We start from the raw sequence: 14,520 nt of genomic DNA on the forward strand, positions 1-14,520 counted from the left end.
ATACTTGCTCACAGACAACAGTAGAAACTGATCCTCCCGGAGAATGCAAGTGTATGTTAATCTTTCTGTTTCTTAAAATAATATTGGAGCTCATCTTTTATAGGGCTTGTCTGTTTTGCAATGTCTGTACTCAGAATCTGTTTTTGATTCCTTTTTAGCGGCATTCATAGTTACTAGATACAAATCCAAAGAGTTAACTCGTAAACAGAGTCAGCAACTGGAACTGCTGGAATATGAGATTCGGAAGGAAATACGTGAGGGTAGGTCTAAAGGGCTTTATAGAGCTTAAGTACAGCATAATTTCTCAACTGAAACTGTCAAGAAGCTCACATTATACAAATATTTTAATATTATGGCTGATAGAATATTTTTATCATGTATCAGAGTTTGTCTTTAATGTTGGTGTGCACTGCAGTAGCAGATAGCACTGAGCTAATAGGATTGCATGTAATATTTCCTTCAGCAAAAGTGGGGAAAAAATTGACTGGTACTTTCCCACTCATAAGAGCTTCAGCTAGAAAAACAGCCCTTCTTCCCAGAAAACTATTTTTTAAGGAACATCTACTGGGGTCAAGTTATAACTGTGAAGATGATTTCATGTCAACTAAACTAACTGTCAGTGGTGGGGGGTGCTTTTTCAGGATTTGCTGAACTGCAGATGGATGAATTAGATGTGGTGGATAGCTTTGGAACTGTTCCATTCCTTGACTACAAGCACTTTGCTCTTAGGACTTTCTTTCCAGAGGTAAATATTTACAAGTCTTTCAGTTGTCAGCCCTAGCTAATAATGAAAAAGCTAGGAAGGTTAGGGTCAAATAATTGAAGTAAATACTACACCGTAATCATACATCGTTTTCACAAGAAACTTTTCTTAAATCAAAAATTACCAAAGAACACTTTAAGACTGTGTGTCTCTATATTTAACCGAGCCTTAAATGCTGTAGATAAAGCACCGCTGTTGCATTTTCAAGGGTTGTGTGTGCATCCATTTCTTTTTTGCCCAGCCTCACTAAGCTGCTTGCCTTTCAGGCCACCCTAACTAAGCTATAATTTATCCATTGCTTTTTCTGTTCTCATGCTTTCACTTTCCATGCTGTAGCTAATTAAAGTAACAGGCTAGCTAACATGCTAGCGAACATCATGACACTTCCTGATTAGACCTGTGGGATGAAGAAGTGGCTGTAAGGTTGTGCTGACTTTCTACTCCAAGCTGCTGACAGAAATGGTGAGACCTTGATTCAAAGGAGTGCAGGTCAAATGCTTAAAAATTACATAAGTACTTAAGTGCTGCCTAGTTTAGAGGTGGATATTTTCATTGTTCTTCAGAGCAGTTTGTGCCTCTATGTCAGAAGATTGAAGGCACAATTCTCTTAAATGTTTTACTTTTCTTGCTTTTTTTTTTGGCACATGTGACACGTTACAGTGCTGATAAGTGCATATCCACAGCTTTCAAAATTACTTCATGATGTTGAGCATTTGCTAATTGGCAGAAGCTGTGATCTCAGCCTGGTGGTATTTTGCTGTGTAACTGACACCAGTGAGTAGAAACTCTTGCTTAGTGTTGTGGTGTTGTAGGGTATAGGTCATCTCTATGTGAATTGTCTACTAGCCTTCATGTGTTACTCATCACTGCTGTGGCTCAGTCCTGCAGTCTTGTCTGTACACTGCTTCCCTTTATCGCCATGTGTAATCCCACTAAAAGCTCATTGTGATAAAGTTAAAGACATGATAGTCCAGAATCAGGGCCTTTTTTTTTTGTACACCACCAAATACCAGATACAAAGGCAGAATAATATTTAATAATTAATATATGCATAATCTTTGTACACTTTGATTCCAGTTCTCCCACCAAAGGAAACTGGGAATATCTCTTCTGGTCCTGCTGTGATGCCCCCAGTTTAATCTGTATGGGGTCACTAGGAGGTTTGGAGGTTTGAAGAAAGTGGACCAAGGAAACCTTATTTTCTGCATCTCTCCCCTTTCAGTTTTTTTTGTTGCCAGGCATATTTGCATTTAAATAGTGGGTTTACTTTTAGGAATGCATCTTTTCATAGTGATAGTCCCCTGTCAAAACAGGAACAATCTGTAGAAGTTGTCTGGGTGGAAGTGATTTGCTTTATGCAAAGAAAAAAGGCGCAAAGTCTGCCACCATGTTGGATTATGTGAGGTCAGAAAGGGAAGGGCTCCTGTTTTGCCTTGGCAGTTGTCATACCACTGTGCATCCTGGAAATGATTCCAATTACATTTTTGGCTCAGTTTGAAATACTGATACCACGAAGGTAAACTTGCCACTATTAGCTCTCTATAGACATGCAGTGTCAGGCAAGTATTTTAACATATTGTGTCCCAATTTTTTCTGCTAAGTACTTACCATTTACATTGCAGGAGTGTTCAAACATGCCTTGTGCTGCATGAATGTGGTAGGAGAGCAGTGCTCTACCAAACAAATATTAGATGAATGGAAAAGGTGATGGGGTGATAGATTGCAGCCAAGTGTGAAACGGGTTGTCAGAAGGATCGAAGAGACAAACTACCAGTTTGCTCACTAACCCATGTGTTTGCATGATGTCCATATTGTACTCTTTCTGCCTTCCAGTGTGTTTGATGGGCTTTGTCTTGTCTAATCCAAGCTGTTTAAACACAGACATCAAAGGTTTTCACAGAGCATCTTCAAGAAAGTGGTTCAACCCACTTGCCTGAGACATCTCTCTCAGGATGGAATGAGTTGCTTAAAGAGGGAGTCAAATACTTAAAATCAAGAGTGACGAACCCCATCTTTATTTGTAATTTCTTTCTTCCTGCTGCTTTCGTTTTCTATATTTGATCTGGCTTGATAGCTTTTGTTTTGTGCTTAATGCTTGTAGGTGTTAAATGGATATTACATCTATTCTTAAAACATTCCTTTTGTTTGGCCCAATTTTTGCTTACTTGTTAGATTTTGATTATTATTTCTGTTTTCCCTCAATTTCCTACATTGCTTGCTTTAATGCTACCATGCTTGTTCCCTGTTCACAAGCATTTTTAACCTTTAATGTGGTTCTGGTTGTTTCACTGTGTGTGTGTGTATGTTTTATTGGTAGGTTGTTTAGGGGCACTGAAGAAGTTCTGGAAAAATGGGAATAGACAGTGGAGGAAGAAGAGTAGGGGAAAAGAGAACAGGAGGCATTAGGAAATGGAGGGATGAAAAATCAGATCTGTACATGAAAAATTAGATGCGAGCCAGGACTGTGTGCTTGCAGCCCAGAAAGCCAGTCGTTCCCCAGACTGCATAAAAAGAAGCCTGGCCAGCAGGTCAAGGGAGGTGATTCTTTCCCTCTGCTCTTGTGAGATCCCACCTGGAGTACTGTGTTCAGCCCTGAGGTCCCCAGCACAAGAAAGACATGGACCTGTTGGAGTGAGTCCAGAGGATGTTCAGAGAGCTGGGACACCTCTCCTGTGAAGACAGGCTGAGTGAGTTGGGGTTGTTCAGCCTGGAGAAGAGAAGGCTCGGTCGGGGAGACTCTACTGCAGCCTTTCAGTATAAAGAAAGCCCATAATAAAGACAGAGGCAGACTTTTTACCAGGGCCTGTAGTGACAGGATGAGAGGCAATGTTTTTTTAACTGAAAGAAGATAGATTTAGATTGGTCATAAGGAAGAAGTTATTTACAGTGAAGATGGTTGCAAGAGGTACACTGAAACAGGTTAACCAGAGAAGTGTGGCTGCCCCATCCCTGGGAGTGTTCAAGGCCAGGTTGGACAGAGCTTTGAGCAACCTGTGGAAGGCGTTCCTGCCTGTGACAGTGGGGTTGAACTAGATCATCTTTGAATGTCTTCCAACCCAAACCATTCTGTGATTCTATGATCCCGTAAGGAAGCTTGGGGCTCGCAGCACCACAGATAAAGCAGATGACAGTAAATGTTAATCGTGTGGATTTGTTTCTCAAGGGTGCTGCTTTGGGAACGTACAGCTGGGTTGGGACCTTACAGGCTCTAAGAGTCAGACAAGAGGCATTGACAAGGTATTTGAGAACTGGGTGCTTCCTTTTTTTGTGAGAGCCCTCATTAGGACTGGATGTGTGGTGGCACCTGTGCCTCTCCAGAGACTGACAGCGTGGACCTCCTGGGGAGTTCATTAGTGAACATTCATGAAGTGGTTTGAAATGAATGGAGGCAGATGAACTGAAGTGTCACTCTGTTACAGAAACCCCATATACCAAAGGCTATCACTGCTGTCCAAGAAGGAAGCAGCCTGCAGCACCCCTTGCACACCAGCATGTTCATAGACAAGGGTAATAAACAGCTTTTCCTGCAGAGCGTCAGTTGACTGCTCTGCCAGTGCAGCTCAGCAGCATGGAGTAACACACAGGGTAACACTGAAGGTTACCTTTGAGAGTTCACTTTTCAGTGAACCTTGGCAGCACCTTTGCAGAAGTTATTGTGTAGAGCTGTTACAGTGAAGCCATGTTAGAAGCCATGTTAGATTTCCATTGTTCTCTTTCAAGTTGTACACCGTCAGGAACATGCTCGGCATGTTTAACATGTTCATGTGTTAGAAACTTCTGGTATATGTAAGAATGATAAATATAACCTGTCTTATATTTTAGTCAGGAGGCTTTGCATCCATCTTCAGTGAAGACATGCCACAGGTAAGTTGATGTAGTGTGTTATGCCTTAATAAGTATTTTTTCAAGAGTGACTGTGTCCTTGTATCTCAGTGTTGTCTGAGAACTCATCAGATGATTGCATCTTCAGTCTGTTCCCTTTTCCCCATGAGGAGGGTTACATGGTTTTATATGTAAAAAGAAATTGATACCTAGGTTGCTGTTACCCAATATGTACTATGACTTATTTAAATAAACATAGTTTAGTCATGGGAAATGACAGGCAAACTTACCTATTGTCATTACTTTGTGTGCATGACAGAAGCTGTATGCTCTGCATGTGTGTACTCTGTGTTGTACACAAACCCAAATGCATATTCTGTAAAATCCTGAGACCTATGAAATAAATGCAAAATTCCCACTACTTTGAATGAGGCCAGGATCTTACCCCATATGTTGCTTACCATTTTTCTGAGCATGAAGAATCCATCATAGCCAAACTACAGTTTCCTTATTTTTGTTTAACTATTCCAGAGCAGAGACCAAACGAGCAAGGATGAAAGCTTCAACATGTTGCATGCTTTAATTTGTAACAAGAACTTTCTTGTTACTCTCATTCACACCCTTGAAAAGCAGAAAAATTTCTCTGTGAAAGACAGGTATAGTATGATTATGCTTATCATCTTCAAGACAAAGAATTAGCAGGAAAAAACCACATGGATTGTAGCTCACAAATGTAATTTCGACCTCTTGCAAAGCAAGCTTGCATTACTCCAGAGCATTTTTCCATCTTCTCCATCTGCACACACTGAGGAAGAAAAACATTGCCATTAAAACAAGCTATTAAAGAGAAATCAGAATGTTTGTACATGTAAACAAAAGGTCAAAGGAGCAGGAAAACTCACTTCAAAACTGTAAACACTTCCTGCAGTTAGATCAACAGTTGTACAGTTTAGAAATGTTCTGTCGCTGAAGCAGGTGTTGTTCAGCAGAATTACATTTAGAGATACAAATTGTGTTTGAAAAATAATCACAAGAGCAGATGGACTTGTGTTTTTTTATATTTGTGTAGAGATCAGTGGACACTTTCTGTGCCGGAGAGGGAAGCTTAGGATATGAGCTGCATTAAAGTGTGTTTTGTTTATTAAAGTTGACTTGGAAAAGAAACTCCAATATTACAGCATTCTCTTTTTCTCCTTTTCTTTTTTTCACAGGTGCTTGTTTGCATCCTTCTTGACCATTGCACTACAGACCAAGCTAGTTTATCTAACCCATATTTTGGAAGTGTTGACAAAGGACTTGATGGAGCAATCAAGCAATGTGCAGCCTAAGCTCCTGCTCAGAAGAACAGAATCTGTGGTAGAAAAACTCCTGACAAACTGGATGTCTGTCTGCCTTTCAGGGTTTCTCCGGGTATGTGTACATCTTTTCACCATGCAAGATACACAAAGAATATTAACTGATTTCTTCCATAGGAATTGTTAGAGGGAATGGTTTAAAGCACTTGATCTAACATTTAACATTACTAATATGTGCTTTTCTAGTTTAGGTGACTTAGCTGTCATCAATGGGGTGTAGGAAAAGAGGTTGTCTGTAAGCAATGACAGTATCCTTTCTTTGGCTAAGATTTGGGTAATTTTGCAATTCTAGCATATTTTTGTCTTGTGTCAGACATTATTTCAACTCTATGAGATGTGTAGCAATCATACTAAAAGACTGACACTCTTGTGAAAATGCAGCTGTACCTTTCTACGCAAGCTGTTGGAAAGCTACCAAATAATGGACATATTAGGAATACCATCTTTTGGAAAACTGAAGTTCTTTCCAAACTTTTTAACCTCCGAACAGCATTGCAAATTTCAGTAACTAAGTGACTAAGCTTTTAATCTTTTTGATTTTACCATTTGTTTATTTTTGTCCACTTGGTAGCACTTCGTTCTTGGTTTCAGTGCTTGTTATGCTTCCTGTCTCTCTTACCAGTATGGCAGTGTTACGGTGTTGCACTGTTGGTATCACTCAGATCAGTCCTTGCATTAATACAGCAGCAGAATTGTTGAGGCTCAGCAGCTTTGCACCAGTTTTCTGTAACCCCTGAAGTGAGCCAAGGAACTGTCAGAGATCTGTTCTTGGTACACCAGTCATCTTTACAGAGATGTGCTAGTGAGAGGCTGTAGCCAGACTGTGGGAATGGTGTCACATGGAAACAGATCCATCCTTTCTCAGGTGCTTTCCTGAAGCCTGGGGTTGAGGCTGGAGAGGGAAGCCCTCTTTCACTGAAAGACCAGTGAATGTTCCCCTACAGTTCCCAAAGCTTTTTTTCCAGGGACAGCAAGAGGAGACGCCAATTCAAAAAGAAACTAGTTGTTAGCCTGTTTTCTCACTAGCATGAAAAAGGAAGAAACAGCTGAAGTATGCATGTGAACACATGCACGTCTCACCCCCCACCCACTCTTTGGTGGAACTGGGAAGCGTCTGCCAGGTGGAGTAGGAGCAGCTTGTCTGTTGTGTGCTTGTGCACAGCGAGGGGCTGTGAGCTTATCTTGCCACACGCTCCAGCTGTCCCTTGCTATTTGCATGAGACTTTCACACTGAAAAGCAAAGGATGGAGGTTAAACAAATAACTGGATAAATCTGCTCAGAGGGATTTGCTTTTCTAATTGCAAGATAACAACTTAGTTAAAAGGAAATAATTTGTTACACTTGAGTTTTTTCTAGCTATCTGTGCCCATTTAGTGATTACAAAAATAAACATGTTCCTTGCTTTTTCTCCATGTCCTAGGAGACAATTGGTGAACCTTTCTATTTGCTAGTGACAACCCTCAATCAGAGGATAAACAAAGGACCTGTTGACGCAATAACTTGCAAAGCCCTGTACACGCTGAACGAAGACTGGCTGCTGTGGCAAGTGTCTGAATTCAAAACAGTGGTATGTTTGCCAGTTTGTGTTCCCTCCAAAAGTGGACGACTACAATGTTTTCTCTTTTTCTGGGAAGCTAAATTAAGGCTCTTGAACACTAAGGTGATGGTTAAGTACCCAGATAATACAATTGCTATTGCTGACAAAGTTTCAAAATGAAATAGTATTTAGCTAGCTGGTATTTCACCACTATACATTTCACAAATAGCACTCTCTCCTTACTTCACAGTATGCCTTAATTGCCAAAGGTTAGGTTTAATGAAGTCTCAGGGTATTAAAATTCCTTCTTATTCTAAAATGTACTACAAAAATATAAACGTATGCTTAAAATTTAAACTAAATTACACTTTTCCAATGAATGAAAGGATGGAATGCAGAGGTTTTGTTTTTCTATTGTATTTACTTGTGGCTAGTCTTCAGGCAGCAATAATTTGCTGTGGGTTTCCATGTTATTAGCTCCAAATTAGCAAGGTTACACTGTGGTGAATTTTACTGAGTCGCTTGGTTAAAAACAAGGGATCTGGGAAGTCTGGCTGAGTTTCTGAACTTTACCATAGGTTTCTTGCCTTTCTCAAAGCAACTACTAAGTGCTTCCTATTTTACACTTTTACCAGGAATTCTTTGAAAGCTGGAATTCCCTTACTGATTGTCATTCTGACACTGAGGAGAGAAGGGACGGCAAGGGTTATTGCACTTCAGAGCACGTAAAAATTGCGACTTTCGAGTAGGAGGTCTGAAAAAGGTTTTCAGAATAACCAGAGTCCTTTTTTTCACAGAATTTCCAACTCATTTTGAGTCTGAGAACTTAAAAATCTGCATCTCCAGTCATTTCCATGGCTTCCTCACTTCTTAACTCCTGGCTTCCTGTCAGGGTTACCAGACGTACGTAGGAGTATGAGAAGCGCGACTGAATAGTGGGCTTCAGAGCTTGGGATTCAGAGCAACTGCAGTGGTAGGGACACTGCAAGTGCTGGTGGCTTTGGAGGAGAATTCAGTCCTTTTCAGAGCCCATGTCCTGAGCTGCAGGTAGTGCTGGACCTTCCAGGTCTGCCCATCTTGTTTTGTGGGAATAACCTGAAGATCCTAAGATACCATGCATACGTCAGTAGACTGCGTGACCCTGGAAATTTTGGCTGGTCAGCAATCCCTTGGGCTTGGCTCACTGTGTCATGTAGGAAGCTCACTGAAAGCACAACCTTTCTGTGAAACATTTTCTGCTGAAAGCTCTTGGACAGACAGATTTATGGTCAAATCTTCTTATAGTAATTTACAAAGCTGTTATTGGAAGTTTCACGTGAAGGTGCTTCAAGCTAAGTTACCACAGTGCGTATTTGGAAAGGAAGTCTGTGACTAAAAATTAAATGCGTAATACCGTGTTTTTGGTTTCCTTGCTTGTGCACTGCATTCTGGCATGAATTTGGAATCCAGGGTAAATTTAAGTATATGCTATATATATCCATAGGATACAAAACCAGTAGTTATGCAAAGCAACAATTTGCAAGTAAGCTCAATATGGCTGTTACTAGTAGACTATGCAGGAACATCTGGTCGTGTGGAATTGATTGACTATTTCTTATTTATAGCACAAATTCAAGTTGAGGGAAGTGTAGGGAGATGTCTGACTCTGAAACTGCTGAACACTGCCTTAAATACGTTTTTCTAGTGTTATTTCTATGCATGCAGTCACTGGTAGGGTCTTGTGGGCAGCCTGCAATGAAGGGGAGACAGAGGAAGTGGTCTGAAGGACTCTGTAAGTGGGGAAGGCTGTTTGCAGATGGATGAGGAAGTGAGAGATCAGATAGCCTTTCTCAGATGTTGTTCACTGCCTTTGTATCCCAGCTTTTTAAATAGGAGATTATGATACTGTTACAGGGTTAATAAATTAGCTTTCCCCACTAAGGTTCAGCAGTTTGTTCAACTCAGTTGAGAAGTGACTGAATGTTCCCTTTAAAACCATCAGAAAAGGAGGGAGGATCCTGCAGTAAAATTACAGAGATGGAGCCCAAGGACTCTAGTTCTGTCTGGAAAGAGAAACAGTTTTGTTTGGTGTTTTGTATAAGATTTATGCTGGAAACTAAAACTGTACTGTGATAGAGATTTAAGTGGAACAGCAAGGCTTTCTGGGCTGAGGAAGCAGGCCAGCTATGAACATTTTCTCTTCAAGAATAGCTTTTAACAGGATGCTAAAGTGGAAGGAGTCAGCTTTTCTTCTCTCACTAACCATTTCACATGCAGTGCAATGACATGAAGGACCTGTGAGTATACAGAGAGGGAACCAAGTATTTTCTCCTTTCTTTGGAAGAAGATTTCCACCTGAAGGATTTTCTAAATGGAATAAATCCTGAGCAGAGTTTTAAAATGCATTTGCACATTTTCTCACTGCAGTTACATTCTGAGTATTGTAGTATTTTGCTGATATTTTATTTTCCCCCTTTCCACAGACCCACAAAGCAGTACATTAAAACCTACTTGTCCAGAGCAAAGTATAAAAACAGCCAAACAGCCAAAGTAAGGGGGATAAAAAGATACTGAAGCACATCTGTAGACATTTGATGTCCAGATTTTTAAGCTATGTTGGCACTTGAAGACACAGGGCTGCATTTGCTAGGAGTTCGACACTGAAATCAGTGGCAGGGCACAAACAAGGGTGTAGGCATTCTGCATGCAAATTGTCCTTTCAGGATTTGGATTTCAGTTTCAAACCAGTACAAGTAGGATACAAACAGGCTCCTAAAAATTAGGGGGAGGTCACACAGGTCTTCTCCTAAACACTATGCAGATAAAATCTTGGGGCAGAAGAAGGAAGAAGCACTGGACATAGAGAAAGAAGGAAGGACAGGAGAGATTTTCTAAATTTCAGGCCATCTGTAGGAAGGAAAAAAGAGAACTGAGAAACATGTTGGTTTTGAATTGTATCAGAGCTGTCCCTTGGCTGAGCCCCATGCCTTTTTTTATAAAAGGCCACAGACCTCAGGACCAGCAAACCCTGCTGTTGTTATCCTTCTCTGCTGGAAAGGGTCAGATATTGAAGAGAGATGAGCTGCTCAACTAAATACTCAGGCAGAGGAATTGAAGGAAAGATGCTTCTAAAAGCACTGGTCCAGTATGAGCTGAGGAGCTGTTTGGTTTCATGCTGTGCTTATATTTGAGTACTGAGAAATAAAACTGCCTTGAAAGAGACTTGGATGTGTCATGGAGCCTTTTCACGGGCCGAGGAAGCAAGCCTGCTTTCTTACAGGCAGACAAGCAGCTGCCCCCCTCTGTGGATAATTCACCCCATGACTGATGAAGAAGTGCAGTGCACAGCTGAGTGTTTCATTTTAAATAGAAATGCTGTATAATGCCAGCCTGGCATGGGAGAAGTTCTTAGTGGCATCTCTCCTGTGGAAAACCAAGGGAGACTTCTTCATTTGGTAGACTTGAAGCTTTGGCATTTGTTTGAATAGTCACTGCTTATTTTAAAAAAGGGATTGGGGCTGTTGAATTCTTTGCTAAAATGAGTTTGCATTTTAGATGGGAAGAAATTATCTAATTCACCTGTTCACCAACAACCTTTTATTGAAAGTGAAGCAAAGCCACGTGGTGGAAGGTTGTTTAAAGTATGCAGCTGCTTTATGAGTTAAAAGAAGGTTGTTAAAAGAAGTGGGAGGGCTGTAGGGGAGTAAAGCAGAGACAGGGAACCCAATTTCCTAGTAAGATGCCATGGTTGTGGTATTATTAGGCACACTTTGTGAGAGATAGAGAAGCTGCTAGAAGCATGTGACATATGGGGATTTTCGTCAGCAGAGAATGAGACAACAGCCCTCGCTAGGAAGCCAGCAATGCAGATGTTGGTTTTGGGAGAGTCTTCTGAATTAGATACAGATTGAGTATCGTGTGATAGCATTGAGAGTACAACCCCTGCTTTGCATAGTCCCTATCCAGCCTACATTTAACTCGTAACTTTTTTCTCATGCCAATTTGTTAGCTGTTCTGTAACCTCTTCATGGGTAAGTGTTCTGTTCTGGCTGCTACAGAAGGAACAGAAAATCAATCTGATTTTTTCTGTTCATTGTATTTCATAGTCTAGGAGACAGGGGAGTAGGTTTAAGGCAGTTTCATTGTGCTTTATGTCATGGTGCTGTCTCCTTCACTTAAAATTCTCTTTTACCAGTCAAAAGTTTTTCTTGTTTTTTGAGTCTGTCTGCTATATGGAAAACTGCTTTGTTCACATGCACAGCTAAATAGAGAACAGGCTAATGAGTAAGAGCCCTTGAAAATCCCAGATGATTTTTCTTGGAAAAAAATTTGTCAGTATCACATTTCTTTATTAAACCACATCTCATTTATTATCTTCTATGGTTATTAATAGCTTTACTAAATAAATCATTGTTTGAAATTAATTTTCAAGAAAACTACAAATATGAAAAACCATCTGTAAACATTGGCTTCAAGTATCATTATTTCTGCCACTGCAAGAGTGGAAAACATGCTTTTTCAAATTTGCTCCTGTCTTCTACCTAGATTCCAAGCCTGTTCCTATAGAGGTAGTTGCAGGTGCTTGCTGGTGCTCCTTGAGTAGCCTTTAACAGTTCTTGCAACCTGTCTTAAGCCTTTGCTGAAGGGCACTGTGACTTTGTGTTGCTAATCACTAATTCGAATGCATAGTCTCGACTCGAGATATTACTGGGTTGAACCACACGTCCAGTAATTTCCTCCTGAATCTTCCCCTAAGTTGACTTGTATTTTCATTTCCTTTGGAAAGTGAGAGTCAAAAAAAAGGCCTGATGATGTTTCCTCATGACTTCCATGTGTCCTCCTGTCATTCCTCTTAAATGTTTTCTGACCTTCAGAGCTGATCATAAAAGGTCTTTCATAATTCTACAGTAATTTCTGATTCTTTTTTCAGTGCTGCACTTTGTGTCTAAGTGCAGTGATTGTGACTGTCAGGTTCTGATTAACGGTTTCCAAAGTCAGGATTGTGCTGTCAGACAGGTTGAATCTGATTTATGAAAACTTCAGCTGCAGAGGGAAGACTTAGTAATAATTGGCTCTCCTAGCTTCTCATCAATTGCTACATCAGTTAAGATTAATTTCTGCAGGAAATCGTTTCAGCAAAACTGTCTCTCTTGGTTTAGGGACTTCTGTGTGTTTAAATATTTCTTCCCATCTGACCACTTCTTTGAGTGGTAAAGTGTTGTTATTATCCTCACATTGTGGATACTTTTGATTAAGGAGTTCATAAATTACTAGTATTCCACCTACATAAAGGACTGCTGCTCTCTTTTTACAGTCCTGTCATCCTGCAGTGAGTTGAGTGAGGACGGGAGGACTGTCACATGCTAATAACTGAAGAGGCAGCACATTTATGTGTGATCTCTGTGAGAGCATGTGCTGAAAAGGAGATGCAGCAGAAAAAAAGAGACAGTTTCTCTTGACAGTCTGAAAGGAAGAGGAAATTAAGCAGTTACATGAATATTGCAGTGCAGGAATAATGTTAGAAGGAAAGGATCAACTAAAGGAAGGAGTGATTCCGAGGATGTAAAGACAGTTCAAGGTCAGTTAAAGTGTGAGCAGCTACTCCAGAAAGATCAGTTTGGAGACGAGAAGAGACAAGGACTTCGATTAAAATGAGGTTTTTCAAAGACAAAATACAGTTGGTCCCTGTCCACATTTTTGTCCTAGAAGACCATGACCTCAGGGCAGTCAAAGTCAAGGGCAGGACTGCTGTCTGTTCAGTTGGTCTGTGGGCCTAACCAAGCATGACTCCCTCATTCCTGTTCCAATATATTTTTTACTAATTTTCCGCATGAAATGCTGACCTGAGGCATGGCATCCAGTCTGCTTCTCCTTGTGCAGGCACCATTCCCACATACCTTCTTCTTCTGTTCCATCTGTCCTTTCCATGGACTCATTTTCTCCACAATTAAACGTCTTGGTGCCCTGATTAAGTTATTCTCTGTTACTTCAATTGCATCCTACAGTCTTTATTAAATCCTGATCTTCCGCATTTTGCAACCCTGGTTTTAATCCTCATTTTGCTTCTGTAGAAACAGTGAAGTTAGTTCATGTCTCATTGGACTACTGTTTTTCACCACCAGTGTGTTGTAGTTTCCTCTTTTGCTGGGTAGTAAAGCAGAAAATAGCATTTTACAACTATTGATAACTACCCATTTTTCTAAGAAGAGAGAAAAGTTTTCCCTGCAGCAACCTGCACAGAAATTCTTTCTTTCACATGACAGCAGGGAAAAAAAACATGTTTAAATTGCTTCCTCTTTTAACAATCACTCCTTCACTGAGTCACACCTGCAGTCCTCTCATTTCACTCAAAAGATACAGATTATACCAGAAGTGTCCAACAGCCACAATGGTTTGAGTATGTAGATTTTCCTGTGCTTCTTGCAGTCAGGTGAAGGCACCTAAAACACTTGTTTTAATTCTGCCCCAAGACACCTCCAGCAGTATCTGTGTAGCTGAACTGTGATTTCCTGCAAGGAGCAGGCTGTGGCACTGCAAATGATGGTTATCAATGCCCTGCACTAGCAGTTCTGTGTTTTCCCCTGCCTTTTAGCAGTTGATCTGCCTGGTCTGACCAGAAGTACAACCTGACTGAAAACATTCCCTGGATATGGTCACACAGACTCATTGGCACCTTCCTCTAGCCCATACTCACCTTGTGGGCAGCCTAGCAGATGAGTTGTGTCCCAGCTAAGAGCAGCTGTGAGCTAAAGGGCAGGGGTGTGGGTGTTTGATCTGCAGCGATAACTTAACAGAATAAATCACACTTTTTGATGCACGCTTTGGGTTCTGTCTGCTGCAGCTTGCTTTCCCTTTCCTTCTGTTTCTGCAGTAGCCCTGTCCCTGCTGCCTCTAGAGACACGGCTGTATGCAGACACTGATGTCTCCAAGGGAGGTGTATTTTTTTTGTATGATACAAGGCACTCAGCATAAACTGCTGGTGTAAATACGCATTTCAGCACTGCTTCCTCTCCACTCAAAATCAATCATGCTTACCATGACAACTTACTTAGCAACCCTATCA

At 40.8% G+C, this 14,520-nt stretch overlaps 1 protein-coding gene across 1 annotated transcript in view; it reads left to right on the forward strand.

The window, feature by feature from the left end:
• PLXNC1 (plexin C1) overlaps positions 1-14,520 on the forward strand; it is a 69,503-nt gene that overhangs the window by 40,779 nt on the left and 14,204 nt on the right. The window contains exons 16-21 of the mRNA XM_057424593.1: positions 159-260; positions 642-745; positions 4,586-4,627; positions 5,117-5,241; positions 5,797-5,995; positions 7,362-7,508. Coding sequence (XP_057280576.1) covers positions 159-260; positions 642-745; positions 4,586-4,627; positions 5,117-5,241; positions 5,797-5,995; positions 7,362-7,508 — 719 coding nt within the window. The remainder of the gene's footprint in view (positions 1-158; positions 261-641; positions 746-4,585; positions 4,628-5,116; positions 5,242-5,796; positions 5,996-7,361; positions 7,509-14,520) is intronic.

Source organism: Pezoporus wallicus, unplaced genomic scaffold (genome assembly GCF_028554395.1).
Source record: "Pezoporus wallicus isolate ANWC-B61680 ecotype Strahan unplaced genomic scaffold, APGP_CSIRO_Pwel_v1 scaffold_3294, whole genome shotgun sequence".
Classification (NCBI taxonomy): domain Eukaryota; kingdom Metazoa; phylum Chordata; class Aves; order Psittaciformes; family Psittacidae; genus Pezoporus; species Pezoporus wallicus.